At 41.2% G+C, this 15959-nt stretch overlaps 1 protein-coding gene across 2 annotated transcripts in view; it reads right to left on the bottom strand.

Moving 5' to 3' along the window:
- ATP9A (ATPase phospholipid transporting 9A (putative)) overlaps positions 1-15959 on the bottom strand; it is a 59971-nt gene that overhangs the window by 27204 nt on the left and 16808 nt on the right. For both annotated transcript variants that reach the window (XR_014185433.1, XM_082065821.1), the window contains exons 5-14: positions 14017-14075; positions 13092-13143; positions 12432-12526; positions 10827-10907; positions 9839-9914; positions 6916-6992; positions 6171-6331; positions 5268-5410; positions 4436-4548; positions 1553-1765 (exon numbers count right to left, since the gene is read on the bottom strand). Coding sequence is in view for 1 of the 2 variants with exons in the window: in XM_082065821.1 (XP_081921947.1) it covers positions 1553-1765; positions 4436-4548; positions 5268-5410; positions 6171-6331; positions 6916-6992; positions 9839-9914; positions 10827-10907; positions 12432-12526; positions 13092-13143; positions 14017-14075 (1070 nt within the window). In the remaining variant the exon portion in view is untranslated. The remainder of the gene's footprint in view (positions 1-1552; positions 1766-4435; positions 4549-5267; positions 5411-6170; positions 6332-6915; positions 6993-9838; positions 9915-10826; positions 10908-12431; positions 12527-13091; positions 13144-14016; positions 14076-15959) is intronic.

The raw sequence follows: 15959 nt of genomic DNA, 5'->3' as shown, positions 1-15959 counted from the left end.
AAAAGCAGGTAAGCAAAACACCGGCCCAGCTGATGTGGTGAGAGAGGACACACGTGCACACTGCTCACCAGCCCCAGAGCCAGGGAGGACGCAGGGCTCATTGTCACCATAGGCGCATCAGTGAAGATGGGGGGTAAAAAGCAAACATGCACCTTTGGTATAATACCAGAACATATTCTAGGAAATGAATGAATTGCCTACTTGGAAACAAAAACATGACAGGAAATATTTGGAATATACACAAAATATGGAAACTAACTCTGTGTGCCAGTCTTTCAGTAATGCATGCAACAATCTCAAAATCCTCACATAGTTTGGCTTCTAACAAATAAATCCATTTTTGTGCAAACAATTTCTCACCTCTACCAATGAGGAAAGCCAGCTCTTCTTCTGATGTCAAAGGCAAAAAGGCAAATCTGCTTTATTTGGGGCAGTAAGTGGAAGAACCCTTTGAGTGCAGTCAAATGGGCGATATGATCTCATATTCTCAGTAGGATTGTTATGGGAAACTTTAAACTTCAGTTTCTTGCAATGGCATAGAGCAAGTGTAATTGTACAAATTAATAGAAAAATTGCTTTACCTTGCTTGCACTAAAGATGATGCATCTAAGAAGCATAACCAATACACAAAACCATTTTTCATTCCCCGTCTTTGCACAGAAGGAAACAACACTCTAATTAGATTCTCCAAATTTTGCAGACAGTGGCAAAGAGCACTTTAATTGGAAGTCCTGTATTGAACCTGCTCTCGCAAGTGTTCAGTAAAAGTCTCCAGCAAGTCTCTAAAAAGCTGCAAAGTTTGTCTCTACTGTACCAGCCTGCGTAGCCCTGGCTGGACCGGGTGCGGCAGAGAACTGGCCAGGCACAGCTTTGCCCTGGGACAAACTCTTGTGCGCTTTGCTTCGCAGAATTAACTTGTGCTCCGGCTCGGTCCTGTCCACATGGGAAGGGACGTGTCTCGGGTTAGCAGTGCTGCTCAGCGTGATTTACAGCTTTTCACTTGGCCTGGAAGTTCAAACACTCTGCAGACCAGGAATGAGCTGATTTCTGGGAGGGCTCTAACCCCCTCCCACAAGTCACCCTCCTGCCCAACGAGACACGATTGCCTATAATTTACAAAACGTGGGAAGAGGGACTCACGATGTTGAAATGTAAAATATACTCTGGACAAAAGGTGCAGAAATATGAACAAAATTCTGTGATGCAGAGGCTGATACAACAGCCAGATATTAGCCACCATGTAGCTCTACAGCTTCAGGTAGAGAGGCAGATTTGGCTGAAGTACATCAGCTGAGAGGGCTCTTACTGTCTGTTCGTGGGTTATCAGTGCATAAATGCATTAAGATATTATCTCCTTCACTAGAATGAAGTATTTTCACCAAAGATCGTGGTGGGGTTTTTTTGTGTGGATCTTGTTTGTTTGTTTTGGTTATGTTTTTTTGTTTGGCTGGTTTGTGTGTGTTTGGTTTGGGGTTTGTTTGTGGGGTTTTGTTTGTTTTCAGTAGCAAGCAAGGTCATATTTACGTTTTTATACACCCAAACAGACACTGACCTCATCAGGACTGGAGGCCTGGTACACCCTGCACGAGTCCTCGTAGTGTCTCTCGGCTTCAGCCTGGTCCGTCACCCCGTTGGACTCGTACACGGGCGTCACGTTGTGGCACAGCGCGATGGCCTTCACCGCCTCGTGCACGCGGCTGCTCATGGTTTTACGCACCTTGGTGGCCAAGGTCAGGCCCTTCACTGCAGGTGGGTCCTGAGATTGCTTATAAAAAGAAAAGCAGAATAAAGTCTTATTGCAGTGGAAAAAAGATACTTCCTACTTCAGTGAAGACCATATATGCAGCAGTTGTGCACACTTATGTCCCCGAGAATGAGCATCACTCTTCATACACCTTAACTCAGACCATCACTGGGAATATACCCCAGCATAATGCAGTTTCTTTATCATTGTCACTGGTGGAGTAAAGTGCCCCAAAAGATTTATCTAAGTTTATGGAACAGTATATTGAGAAAAAGACCCTTCATTGCAGATCCACCAAACACCGACTGGTGAAAGACCAAGGTCAGAAGACGCAGGGAAAACACTTTTTCCTCCACAAAAGACCAGTGGCTCTGATAATTTGGAGTCAATTTGGTTTAATGTGCAAGAGAATATAATTGCCAAAACCAGAAAACAGATGACTCATTTGGACCTAGAAAATCTTAATCACATTCATGTAATTTTTAATACTATTTTTAGTATCAGAACGGGAGTCTTCGGATAATTGCACAATTACTAAATTATCCTGGTTGAAGAAGGGACACACAGTGATCTAGTTTCCTGCTCTGTTAACCTTTAGTGTCAAGAGGACAAAAGTTTCACTTCCAGGTCAAAGGCCACAACATGGTAAAAATAAGAGCAAAGAATAAGAACTACAGTTCAAAATGAATCATTGCCAGCAAATGCTTCTCATTATAGGGAATCTCACTTGGTAATGATACACGTTTTATGAGACACATGTTTTACCAGTGTAATTCCACATGCTATTTCCCACACTCTGGCGATTAGAACATAAGGTCTTCAAATTTAATATTGCTGCTCATCAGCACTGTTGCAACAGGCTTTAACCAAATCAAACAACAGCAAACTCATCAGAGTCACCCAAATGTTCTTGGCAAATATTGAATACTTTGGCAAATAATTAACCAGTAGATATAGTACAAAATAAGAGCAAATAGATCTGATGGGTTTTTCCTTTTTTTTAGGTACAGTTCAGTCATTTAAGGGTCTGAACACCGAGAGAAGAACCAGATGCTAAGAAGGCCATGAAAACAGAGGAGGGAAAGCGAGTTAAATGACTAGAGGAGTTACAAGTTACCTCAGACACATGCCAGTGAAAAAGATAATTACTCAAAATACCAGGTATTTATCAACTGTCATATGCTTAGTTAAAAGCACATTGCAGCCTGACAGTCCGTGCCACCAAACGGATCACTGAGGTCACGGGAACCTGCTGTGTGTCTTTACCACCATGAACCAAACCCAAAAATAAAAATCCTATTTACAGTACAAGGTCCCTTTTTCCAGGCAAGAACGCTGGCTTCGTGTTTCACTTTGCGAGGGGTATAGAAAGCACACTTCAGTCTAAAGTCTCCAGAGCAAAGCAAACCCAACGTGACGTTGAGAAACATCACGCACTGCGTTGGGTGTGCGCGCTCAGGGAAAAGCGTGAGCACTTTGAAAATTCCTGCTGTGGTTTCGGTAGGAATGAAGCAATTCCACAACTATCGAGAAATTAAAACGCTCGACATATGACATGGGAGTAGTAATTCATCACTAACCTCTGCAGATTGTGTCTGTGGAATCACATGTTGCAAAAGGAGAAAATCTAATTGTCATTAAGCCACAAAAAAGTTATTTCTAGCTGTAGTTGAAAGAACAGTTATCAACAGAAAATGAAAAATAATGCTTCCATGATGACATAATTAGTGGCAATTCTTAAATCTTTCATAAGTACTAGTGGCTGGAACATAAGCCACTGACAGCTGATTTTTTTTAAAAAGGTAGTAATATTCTCAAGTAAAACCTCATCCCTTGTTTTAAGAAAGAAGTGTGTATATCTAGATGAAGTTTCAACTGAAAAGCATCTTATCTGCTGTAACACACTAAGGAATACAGTTTGCTGACCCAAACAAGCCCCATAGCATTACCTGGTTATCATACCAAACTGAAATAGAAGTCTACGAACAGAGATTAAGGTTTTTAGATGCTGGCTCACCCAGCAGTACTGAAAGAGGAATGCAAGGGAGAGAGACTCCCCAAACTGGGATTTTCCTGTTCTACACTTTACATGCCGACCTTGCTGCCTTCTTTAGCTGTAGACATTTCTCAAAGCAGATGTCAGTTATGCACCATATAAGATCACTGGTGCATTGGTGAAAGAATCCCACTTTTAACATTTTATTTTTTAACAATTAGGCCTAAAGCAGGAGTACGAGCACACTGTTCTCTGTTACTCTGCTTACTAAGTACCTATGGTTCCTCCTTATTTATGATTGCCCCAGGACACAGCATTTCAACCAGCAATTTAATCCACTAAATATTACCCAGAAATGACTTTTCAATGAAACAATTTCTGTGGTTGCTTAAGCAGAGAATATCTAAATAAAATTATGCTATTTTACAATCAAGCCTTGGTAGCAAGACACAGGTGCCTACTCTTACAGATCCATGAATTTGCAGTTGCAGTTAAAGACTGGTGGATGTGAAACACTTTACAAATGTAATAAGCAATTTTGATAATATTTATGTATTAAGCATCCAATGATCTTCAGACTTTTCCAAAAAGTAATAGTTAATAGGCAGATCCTTGCCATATTAATTCACCATTAGCCCAGTGACCCAGAAAACTGTTTTGTGAACAAAGAGCAAAGTAATGCAATCTCATTCTACCTGTGTGTATATACTGAATATGTGGCTCTGCACTTCATCCATGGAGTCCAGGCCATACGCTACAGTTCCCAGGTGAAGTCGCTTGAAGACCATCTCATTCTGCGTAAGAGTTCCTGTAAGAGGCAGCACCACACATGGAGCAGGAGCCAACACATCTGTTCCCCAGCACACATTCTCATCCTTGCTCTAGCCCAAATTCAAGAGAAATTGGGCTGGAAGCTGAGTCAGCCACTGCACCGGGCTCTCAGCACAGGCTGGGGCCAGCAAAAAAGACAATATTAACAAACCTGAGGGCTGATTCTCCTGGGAAGCAGTGGTGCACACCGCTGTGCCAGTAAATAAGAACAAGATTTACCCCAAAGTCAATGCCAGCAAGAGCTGCAGGCATAATTCTGGTCCTGCTGGAACCAGAGAAAACTTCTGGAAACAGCTTCAATGGGACCAGGATTTTATGTTGGACCAAGCTTTTCATTAAAGCTTAGGTCTTCCAAATTCAAGCTCAACTTTAGAAGTGCGAGGACAGCACCAGACAGACTGATGGTACATTGCTTTTAATTTTATGCTCAGCTTTTGGTTTAATAGAACACTCCAAGTGCTCGCTGAAGTAGCGTAATATTCCTGTCCTATGTGACTTAAAGTGCATTCAGAAATAAAAATGGGAAAGTTTTTTTTTTTTCAAAAACAGAATAAATCACATTGTCAATGTGACAGGAAATGCATATTTCTTCTAGTCTTACGAAATCTTACTTTATACTCTCTGGCTGGCCAAAAATGTAACAAAACCCAAACAACAACATACAGTGACTCAAAACTGTGTTTTCTACATAGATACCTGTTTTGTCTGTAAGCAAATAGGATATCCTCCCCAGCTGCTCAGGAATAGTGCTGGAGCGAACCACAGTCCCAGGGATTTTGGAATCTCTGCGGATGACCCAGCTGTAGACAATTTTCCCCATGTCCAGATTCACCCGTAAGCTATGCAGGAGGAATGGGAAAAAGAAAATGTATCTCCAGTTAAACTCTGGAAAAATCATAGTGAACTCCTACAGTACAACAAAAGGACATGTCTTCCACACAGAATTTGAGCTGCCAAAGAGGGTGTTTTGGGAGAAGTACATTCAAAGCCAGTGGTTGGGTTGCAAATGCGGAGAAGGACTGTGCATTGCTGCACTGGTACTGTAATTCAAAGATAGGTGATAAAATTATGTTGAGAAGAACAGATATAATTCGAGAGGAAGATGGACACAGATAAGTAAGGACAGTGGGACTGATATGCAGACAGCAGGTTAAAAATGGAGCCAAAATGAATCCCAAACCTACACCGAAAGTAAGAATCTATTTATTAATAGAGTGTAATTAAATATCAAAGTTTCAGTCCACTCTAAAAGGCAACTGGCTCCTGTTACACTACATGCTGTATAAATATCTCTCCTTTTCCATTTTTTGCTCTGCTCTTATCCAAGTAAGATTCTCAGCTGGAACACTGAGATAAAGGGCCTTGAATGACTAATCCACAGTCCGAGTTAGTCAGTGAATGTGTGAATATTCTGAACAAATTCAGCAGAAATTAGTAAGCAATTCTTCTGTTTGAAGAGTAATTTGATCTCTATTTCTAGATTTGCTTACTTGTCAAATGAGGAATAGGTAAGAGTTTATATGCTTATTCATACTAGAGGCATGGAGAAGGATGCAAAGGAAACAGTATTTTGCTGGGAAGAACTAGCAATCACCTTACCTAATGGGAATGATGTTTGAGAACAGAAGGAGAAATCTTATGATCTGAAGATACCAACGGCCAGCAAAGTGCTGAAGGGCCACCATGACAAGCGAGACCACCACAAGAGCCCCAAACAGGATCTTGGTAAGACAGTTCACTTCCAAGTCAAAAAGACCAATCTAAAGAAAACAAAAACATTCAAACACCCAAGAAAAGACATTAACTCAATGTAATATTCACAAAGGGAATAAACTGCCATATCCACCGAGCCATTCTCCACTAGTCTACTTCTCTTTTAAAACACTACCAACATAATTAAATTTACAAGCAATATTGTTGCCAGCTTACTAAATAAGACTTCTACCCCTTGGAAGCCAAGCAATGCATGAAGAGGTGTGAGAGGAGTCATGCTGCCAAAACTGCAGACTATAAATCATCCCTCCACCTCGTTTTAGCTTTGCTACAATAGAAGAATGCAGTAAAATAAGCTTTCCTACTCTAACTGGGACTATCTCATTATAAGCACATAAAACAATAGTTTTAGAAATCTTAAAAAAGTGAGAAGATATTATAAGATCAAAAGAACAAGGAGAAATAGATTTTGCTATGGTAGCTATCTTCAGTCGTAGGCTGGAAGATATGTATCATTATTCCTATGAGGTTGTCTCTATAGTGTGTATGATAGCACTTGGAAGGATTTTCTTCAAAAAGGATAAATTTCTGTGCCTTTTTTATTTATTACAAGACTATTTCCTTACCATACCTTACTTCTTGGATTTGAAGTATTCATCACACTGCGCAGTTCCCTTCCAGTGTAGAGGACAACTCCCACAACAGTACCTACACAAAACAGAGCGGCATCAGCTGAGGAAAAACAACCTCCGCTTGTTTTCTCTATAAAAAGATTTGTTGGATCCAAAGACTTGACAGCTGGAAAGGTTTTTTAGCGGGCTACTTTCAGAAGCAACAGCAAGCAGAAATCAGAAAAGACGGTACTGGAAATACAAAACCTGTGGAAACACAGATTTTGAACAGGAGACATCCTACAAAAAGTCAGTAAATGGATGCATCATCACAGACCGCATCAGCGAATGTGCATGGAATGAGAAGTCATCAACTGCTTTGCTCTGTCAACTTGCCCTGACCCTTTTCTGATGTCAAGTTGTCTCTCCTCACTACAAATAAAAGCTGCTAAGGACAGAGGATTTCTTGGGTTTTCTACCTCTTTGAATCCCACTTAGGTGTGGGTAAGCTTGCGTTACACCAGATAGCAGCCCTTCGTTGTGTGCCAAAATTAAATCAGTGCTCTGGGCTATGGTTCTTTATTAGTGAAGGTTGCCTCAATCTGAGTAAAACCAATGAATTCCAACAGCTTTCGGAGACAGAATTACCTTATTTTAAAATCTACAATTTACTTTCAGTATTTGTCTAATTGCTGTTCCCACCAAAAGGCGAATGATACCAACTCCTACCTCACTGTAACAGATGGAGCTGCCGGGACTCTATCAGTGTGTTTTAATTCTATGTCCCACAGTTGCTAAAGAGCTGAGAGTGAAGTTTTCCCGTTTCTTCTCACAGAAACACAATACAGTTTAGCACCGTAAATTACTGGGTTTCTACTGATTTCTCTTGAAGACTTTGCAAAAAGCCATAAATAAAAAATCTATATACCGTCAAGAGTTTAAAAGCCTAATTTTTTTACTAGGAAATTTTAGGGGTCTGTGAAAATGGGAAAAAAAAAAATCACTGCTTTTTTTTGGGAAATACGTTGTCACTTTATAACCTCCCATTCCCCTACTACTATTAATGATCAAAGTTTTAACAAGCTGCAAGTGAATTATTTTTAAATAAGACTGATTCAAAAGAGGTGTTTTCTAAAAATATGCTGGGAAACATTCCTTTAAAAACAGCACAAAAACAAACAAAAGCAACAAATCAACCGGAGCCAGATGGCAGATGGTGGTACGATCATCCCAATTCAGATCAGCAGACGGCACAGCTACTCCACATCAACTGCGAACAGTCAGAGTCGGGCTCATTGCTACTGCAGCAGATGGAGAAAGCCACGTAGCTCTGCGTCGCCTTACGAGCCAAGGCTGCCCCAGTGAGACGGCGTCACCGCAACTTGACAGCTTTCACTTACAGAAGAAAAGTAACATCCCCATTTTTTTTCCTATCAGAAATAACCCACAACATGCTATTTATTGCCATAGGAGAAAGCAAAAATGGATATTATTATTGATCAAGTCAGTCAAAATGAGGGGGAAAACCTGCCAGGACTAGCGAACAGCTTGAAGGCACACTGGTACATATAAACCCAACGTTTCCAGTTGCTTTATGGCCATTCAAAACAGACTCCACTGCATAAACCATTTGAAATGACGAAAATATTTGCAAATGTTATTCCTATTAACTGAACTCAAAGATGTCTCCCTACAAATAACTTTGTTCCTACTCAGCAGGCAGAACTGGATGCAAACAGTAAGTTCGTTTGGGCAGAGTTCGTTAGGCGCCTCCACTGTAACAGGCTCAGCCACGGCAGCGCGAGATCTGCAGCGGCTCAAGAGCTGGGACAAATTGAAGCTTTGATACAAGAGGTAAGAAAACTGCCCTGGGAAAGGGTGCTGCAGGGAAAGTAGCCACACAGGTCAGAATCGCCAGAAAAAATAGCGTTCCATTTCTCCATCTGTTTTGTTCCAAAGTGGGAGGAGCTGAGACTCGTGCATAAATACTCGTGGGTATTTGAAGCTGCCAGGCTGATGATTTGTGTCTGCACTCAGAAGGGAGGAAGGTAGTTACCTACTGCACGACAATTCCTAATCTATAAACATAATTTACTTTATTAAATTGTATTTGGACAACTAGTTTTTGTACAATCCCTTGGTCGCAGCACTGCGACAACACTGTAATACATTTCAAGAAAGAGTCTGAGTAGGATCAAGTAGAAACATAAAGGAATAAAATTTATTCAATTTTCTGCTTTGAAAAGAGCAAATCAAAATATTTTCAGTGCTTCAGAAAAAAATCTTTTGAAGTTCATGTTCCTTCCCATTATTATTAATTCCATATACACTTAGGTACTGCACTGTGAAGTCTCTCCATTCAACAACTTCAATTCCAGAACAGAATTTCGCTCTTCTCCAGCTACCACCCTGCAAACCGTGCAAGCACGCTGGACAGGAGAGGAACAAGGCTTTTACTTTGACAAACCTCTACAAGAGGGCATTGATTAATCTCAGGCCTTGGGAGCTTATCATTTCTATATAAACCGAAATCTGTCAAAGAATTTATTTTTTTCCTTTTTGAAAGTATGTAAGATGAACTCAATGAAAGCACTTACTTGGAAATCTTTCATCTTAAGCTTCTGTTACCAGAATCTATTTGACACTGTTTCTGTTACAGATTAGGATGTCAAAGCAGAGAGCAATTAAGTGCTATTCTGGTCCTAGATCCTAAAGAAGTGCCCAAAGGCCACTCCAATTCTTTCTCATCTAGGAATGTCCAAGAGGCAATTAGACATCAGCTCAGCCCCCCAGAGGTGTTAGGACAAGTGGGAAACCTCATTCCAACTGCTAATTTCTCCAACTGACAGAGATTATTATTCCATTACGAAAAGACCTTTAAAAATTGTTAACATATTTCCTTTAAAAAAAAAAAAAAAAAAATCACACATGCCTCCATCTTACCTGATGCAATCACTGTGCTGGCCCATAGGGTGTTTTCTATGCTTAAACTTTCATTCACTGGAGGGTCACTGTCTTCCTACAACAGGATAAAACCAAACAAACACGTCAGTAATGGAAAAGGCCAGTGAATGGCAGAGTTACAGGGAGGTGTTTGGAAAGGGACACTTGTAGAGAAGATGAAGGATTTTCACACACCCAGGTAAATCTCTGGTTGAGTTTTGGGTTAAGAACACAAGCGCTTTGTTGCTATTCGTATCTATTAAAATACCTCTGCCCGCTGAAGTCCCCCAGGAATCATAAATGAGAAAGGGATTTGTCGGCAGCTCTCCAGGGACTACAGGAAAATGTTTCCTCACTTGGCTCATGCAGATTAATAGCATTTCTCCTGCTACTGTAAGATCTCACTGAGAACCTGTTTGGGCTGCTCAGTGATGCCTGGAAAATTGTCTGATATGTACCAGAAAACAGCTACAAGACAGTGCAATTCCTTTTAGGCACCAAAAGATCAATTCTATACAATTGCACCTTTGCATGAGAAAGTGAAGTCTGTGCAGAGTTTATACAGGAACTGCCTCCCCAAGCCACTCCAACTCCTATTCTGTGCCAGCACTATTAGACCAGATTAAACTTTGCCACATAAACATAAAAGGGCAAAACCTATAACTAAAATACCAGCAAACAACTTCTAAAAAGTTGTAACTGTCTCCTATTTGTTACAAACCCATTTGTCCTCTGTAAACTGCTCAAGGGTAGATGAATCTCTCAAATTTTTCATAATCCCACTGAGAAAAAAACAACTTTTGCCTCAACCAGGCAAAGCACCTTCCCAGTAAGTCAGAATATATAACTATTTTTTTTTAAATTATGATATTTCACAGTGGCTCTGAGCTGCTGCTCTCCGAAATAGGAGGCAGATATAACCGAGTTTACATAGGTTGCACAGCAAACACTACATATATTATTTCAAGCATGTATCAGGAAGACTCACCCTTGTGAAGGTCCCAACAAAATTATGTATATCGATATTGGGTTCTTCTGCATACACATAGGATCGGATTTGCAGTAGGTCCTATAAAACAGACAGGTTGTGGCAGAAAGTTAGACAACCACATTTTAATAATTTACAAATATTTCTACCAAAAAACTTTGAGCAAGGGTTACTTATCAAGTTAAAATAATTGTTAAATTATATTACTTACTGGAGACCAACTGTCTAAGAGAAAATGCAATTGTACCAGCTTCACTGAAGAGTTTTTCTTGAAGTGATACCTGAGAGACTTCTGGGAGTCACTTAGACATCAGTGCCCCATAAATGAGATTTCAGCTTGAATAATCAAGACAGCTTAAGACACTTCTTACTTCATAGCAAAGAAGGTTTGGACTGGTCTTCCAAAGCAGGGAACTCAATATTTTGCTCAAGATGCCAGTGCCACTAGGGACGGATATGCCAGTTCTGCACAGTGTTTTCACTGCTGGCTCCTACACATGCACAAACTATTCACGCCATGAAGAAAATGCCTTCCTTTAAAGCCTTTGTATAAAATAAACTTATTGCACTTTTTACAGAGAGAACATCAATAAAATAGCTACTTGGGTTCTCCCATCTTTTTCTTATTTTCTTTAAAAAACAAACAAACAACAGAAGCATGAGGTACTTTAGCTAGAGATTCTGGAAAAAAACCCAGTATGTTTGATGGAGGTTATATGCTTATTTCAGATCACACAGTGGAGCTTCCATGGTGATACTCCTGCTTCATAGAGGCAAGCAATGAAAACTGAAATAAATATATAAAGGGTGAGTGCCATGAGGATGCAGCCAGGCTCTTCTCGCTGGCAAACAATGATAGGACAAGGGGTAATGGGATCAAGCTGGAACACAAGAGGTTCCACTTAAATTTGAGAAAAAACTTCTTCTCAGTAAGGGTCACAGAGCACTGGAACAGGCTGCCCAGGGAAGTTGTGGAGTCTCCTTCTCTGGAGACATTCAAAACCCGCCTGGACATGTTCCTGTGCGACCTCACCCAGGCGTTCCTGCTCCAGCAGGGGGATTGGACTAGATGATCTTTTGAGGTCCCTTCCAATCCCAAACATACTGTGATACTGTGAAATGGCTTCAGAGGCAGCTCATGGGAATGCTTGAATTGTGCCTCTGAACACACTGCAGTGCAAGGAATGAAAGGGAACACTTGAGAAGTACCACCACCAAGTATCCTACAACAAGAGCTACCCTGCACTAAGTTACTGCAGTGGTCCCTGGAGAGGAAAAAGCAGCCAGGAGCATCCTACCAGCAGCCCCCTCCCGCTGTGGGGGCATCCCATCTGCCTACCCCACTGGCCACTGCACAGCTTAGTGGTGACAGCCGTGTGGGACAGACCTGCGTCACCTTACCTGAAATCTTGCCTGGAGCTCAGGAAGAGCTGGCTCACCCCTATAATCATTGTTGCCAAAGCCAACCTGCAGCATGCACTGAGAACAATGCTGCATTAACCTGTTTGTCAAAACAACCCATTAACTGAAGCACCTGAATGTTTTTCAGGTAGAACAGATAACTCATGTTTACCCAGAAGAATATTTAGTACGAAGGCAGCTTACAGAAGCGGTTGGCAGTCTCTGAGTACAGGTCACAGGCAGCCGCAGTTTCCAGTCTGTCTCACCATCCAGCTGGTCAGTGCGAAGGAAACAAGACCCTGTGGATTTCCAACACCAGTCAGTGCCCTGGCCTGGCGTACACCTATAGCACATGAAACAGCTTCATATCTAGGGCACCCTGCTTTCTTTGGAAACAGTATCTCACTTAAACTAACATTTCTCAATAATGTAAGAGTCAAAAGAACTATATTCTTGCATCACACATTCATTTCCTTCCTCTAGTCTTGAATACAGTGAGAGTCTGCACAGTACCTTTAAGACATTTGAAATGTTCTCATTAGTCTTTATGTTTTCTAATCCTTCTGATTAAACATTTCCTTATCCTACACTTAACAAAACAAACCTGAAGGGCAAGTAAAATTATTTACATCTACAAAACAAACTGTTGTACAGCAAGATTCATTCACCCTGGATTCAACCACGTACATTCTTTGATTAGCAGAGTATAACACCCCGAGAAGTGGCAGCCCATAAAACCATTTGAATTCTATCTCTCTAAAATTTTACTACTATCTATTTCTTGCACATTTCCAAAAGATAATTTTCTCTAAACAACCAGCGAAAGGTTAATGGCTATTTTGACAATTGGTTCCAGATGTTTACCATTCTTCTCCGACGTCCTCAGGAAGATCATGTCAGCAGGGACCCGCTGGTTCTGTTAAGAGAAGAAAGGCCATTATTGTGCATACACCCCTGCACGCGTGTGCAGCCGCCTTCCACAGCCCCACCGAGACCAGCAAAGGGGCTACGGAGGAGAAAGGGGATTTCTTTGTCAATCTGAAGCTTGGTATTCATTTTGCTTTGAATCTTAAACTCGCTTCCCTGCAGAATTCCAAGTGCAAGAATAATAACTGGTGCCAGTTCCCACTGACCAGATCAACCAAGGGATAGTTTTACAAAAGAGCTAGTGAGTAACTCTAGAAGTAGGAAGAAATTTTAAGCTAATGCTGGTTTCCTTTTAAGGAGTCCCATGCTAGAAGAAAACATGTATCTGGAGTCTACAGCTACCATTTTTCTTTCTTTTTTTTTTTTTTTTTTTGTGCTGAATATTTTCAGACTAATAGTTTTAGAGGACAAAGCTGTTTGCACAGAGACTATATGAAAATTAAAAATAAATATCAGTGGGTAAAAAATACACACAAACTTGTACAAAGGGGGAAATATACCTGTACATACCAATGCCAGCAAATGGATCACTGTCTCCCAATGCTTGTGTTGTTTACACAGGTATTTAACCTGTGTCCAACCATCAGAGACAGGACCAGGGAGGCTGTTAACCTTACTAGAGTATAACTGGAAAAATTAAGTTATAGGTGCCTATCTAGAGATTTGCTCCCATTTGTAAAGCTAATGATGCTATCTTGGTGAGGCGGGGGAACCCTGAAAAGTGATTAAATATTGTAACTAGTGTTCAACACCTGACATTCTAAGCCTATTGTAAAACAAATGTGACTTCAAAAATATATAATTTTCTGTGGTCTTGCAAAAAAAAGTACTTCATGCAGAAGAGATACACATAACAGCTAACCTTCTCGACAATGATGAGGTCGCCTACTTGTATGTTGGAGCTCTTCACCTTCACAGTCCCTGCAAAGGAAAGATATCAGTGCATCAGAACAGGGTCTGTGGGTGCTGGGGGATGCTCATCACCTCCCTCCCTCCCACTTGGCGGTTCTGGAGAAAAACAGGTAACAATTCTATGACAAGAATGAGCCAATGCTGCCCTGTAAAGACCCTCCAAGCCCACTGGTCACACAGTGGTTCTGGATCTGTGAAAGGGGCTGCCAGCCTCTTGTCTGACAGCTCCAGACCTCAGCGCTGGCTGCAGAAACCCACTGGTCAGTCCCTGGCGATAGCTCCGAAAAAAGCCCTTGAACTTTTGGGTTTTTTTCACACAGTTTAACCCAGGAGTTCGAAAATACTTTTGGCATCAGGCAGACAACAGAGCAAGAACAGGAAAATCACCATCTGTTGACTCCTCTTTCCTAGGCGGCTGAAAATTTAACACTCAACTCTCAAGCCAAGACCTGGGATCCGTAAGTAAAATGGGCCCATGTTAAAAACCAGGCTCATTTCCTGCTGTGCCGCAGCTCTTGTCTCCGGCCCAGCTCTCCCAGCTCTCCTTTGCCTCTCAGCAAAGCCTGACCAAGCCCTGCAGATTGTGAGTCCTACAGAAAACGCATAAATATTTATTTCTTTACAGCTGTCAAACATTTCCCAGTTGCTTTAAAACAGGGGATTAATTTAACAATTGGCTAGTAATTTCAAATCATTAGCCAGTTCTAGATTTGGCTTCTCAGACTCACCAGTGATTTATAATCAGTTAATTTGAACCTTGCCTCTATGTGTCTGTCTGTTATTTTTCAACAAAAGCCTCTTTAATCTGCCGTGATTTGAGTGGAAGTGGGGGAGGCACGTGGAGCCCCCCAGCACAGACAACACTCCTACTGTACCTCGAAATTCATGGGCTAACTGGCCAGATAGCAGCTCAGGGGGAAATGAGAAGGGGGAAGGGAGGGGGAATAGAAATTAGCACAAAGCACAAAGGTCACTAGGATTTTACTACTGGCAGTCCCTTCATTAGCATCCTTCTCAGGATATGCTTCAGTGTTTCTGCTCCAAATTAACAATGAAAGCCATTCTGGGCTCCCGGCAGCCTGCTGCTTTGGTGACACACTGTGTGCTTAACAACATGCTTCATCACTGCTGCTAATAAATGCAGACTTCCTTACATGCCGTAATTATTCCTACAAATTATAAGCAGTCATGGCCCATTTCACAAATATCTCATAGGTCTTTTGTGGATTCTGGGGTTTGACTTACATATTTTTAGGTGTTTTGTTGTTTTTTTTTAAAAAAAAAAAGGGTAAACAAAACAAATGCTGGGCAAAAGACATCTCTGGAGGGGCAGGAAGCATACCAGGGATTAAGAGTCCATTACGCAGAGGCTTGAAAAGAAAAGCCGCACTCCAAGAGGATCCAAAAAAGCATCCCTGGCAGTCTTCTGTATGGGCTATACAAAGTTAGGTACTATGACACTAAAAGGGTCTGACAGATAACATCTCTTCCTCCCCTTTTAATACGGTTCTTCACAAAACAACAAAAAGTGCTTTTGAATATTCTCCTGTGTAAAGGAGGAAAAAAAACCACCCAACCCTGTGTGCTCTCCCCACATGGGGACAGCAATTCCGCAGCCGCTGTGCAAAAAAGCTCCTGGAAGAAGAAGCGGATATGTTTAGTGATATTTTATGTATTTCTCTTAAAGATCACAAGGATTTATTTGCTGACTATCAGTAGAGGAAGCACTACCTGCAAGGTTCTAGAATGAAAGCTTGTTTTTCTAGCGCTTTCCTTAATGATGTAAATTCACACTGGAAAAGAAAAACTAATGCCTGGACAAAGCTACAATGTGATTATTTCCTACCCTTATGCACATAAAAGGCTTTTTGGATCATTATTCAGAAAACAATA

Source organism: Streptopelia decaocto (genome assembly GCF_964273445.1).
Source record: "Streptopelia decaocto genome assembly, chromosome: 14".
Lineage (NCBI taxonomy): Eukaryota > Metazoa > Chordata > Aves > Columbiformes > Columbidae > Streptopelia > Streptopelia decaocto.
Note: the sequence above shows the minus strand (reverse complement) of the source record. Positions and strands in the feature narration are given on the sequence as shown.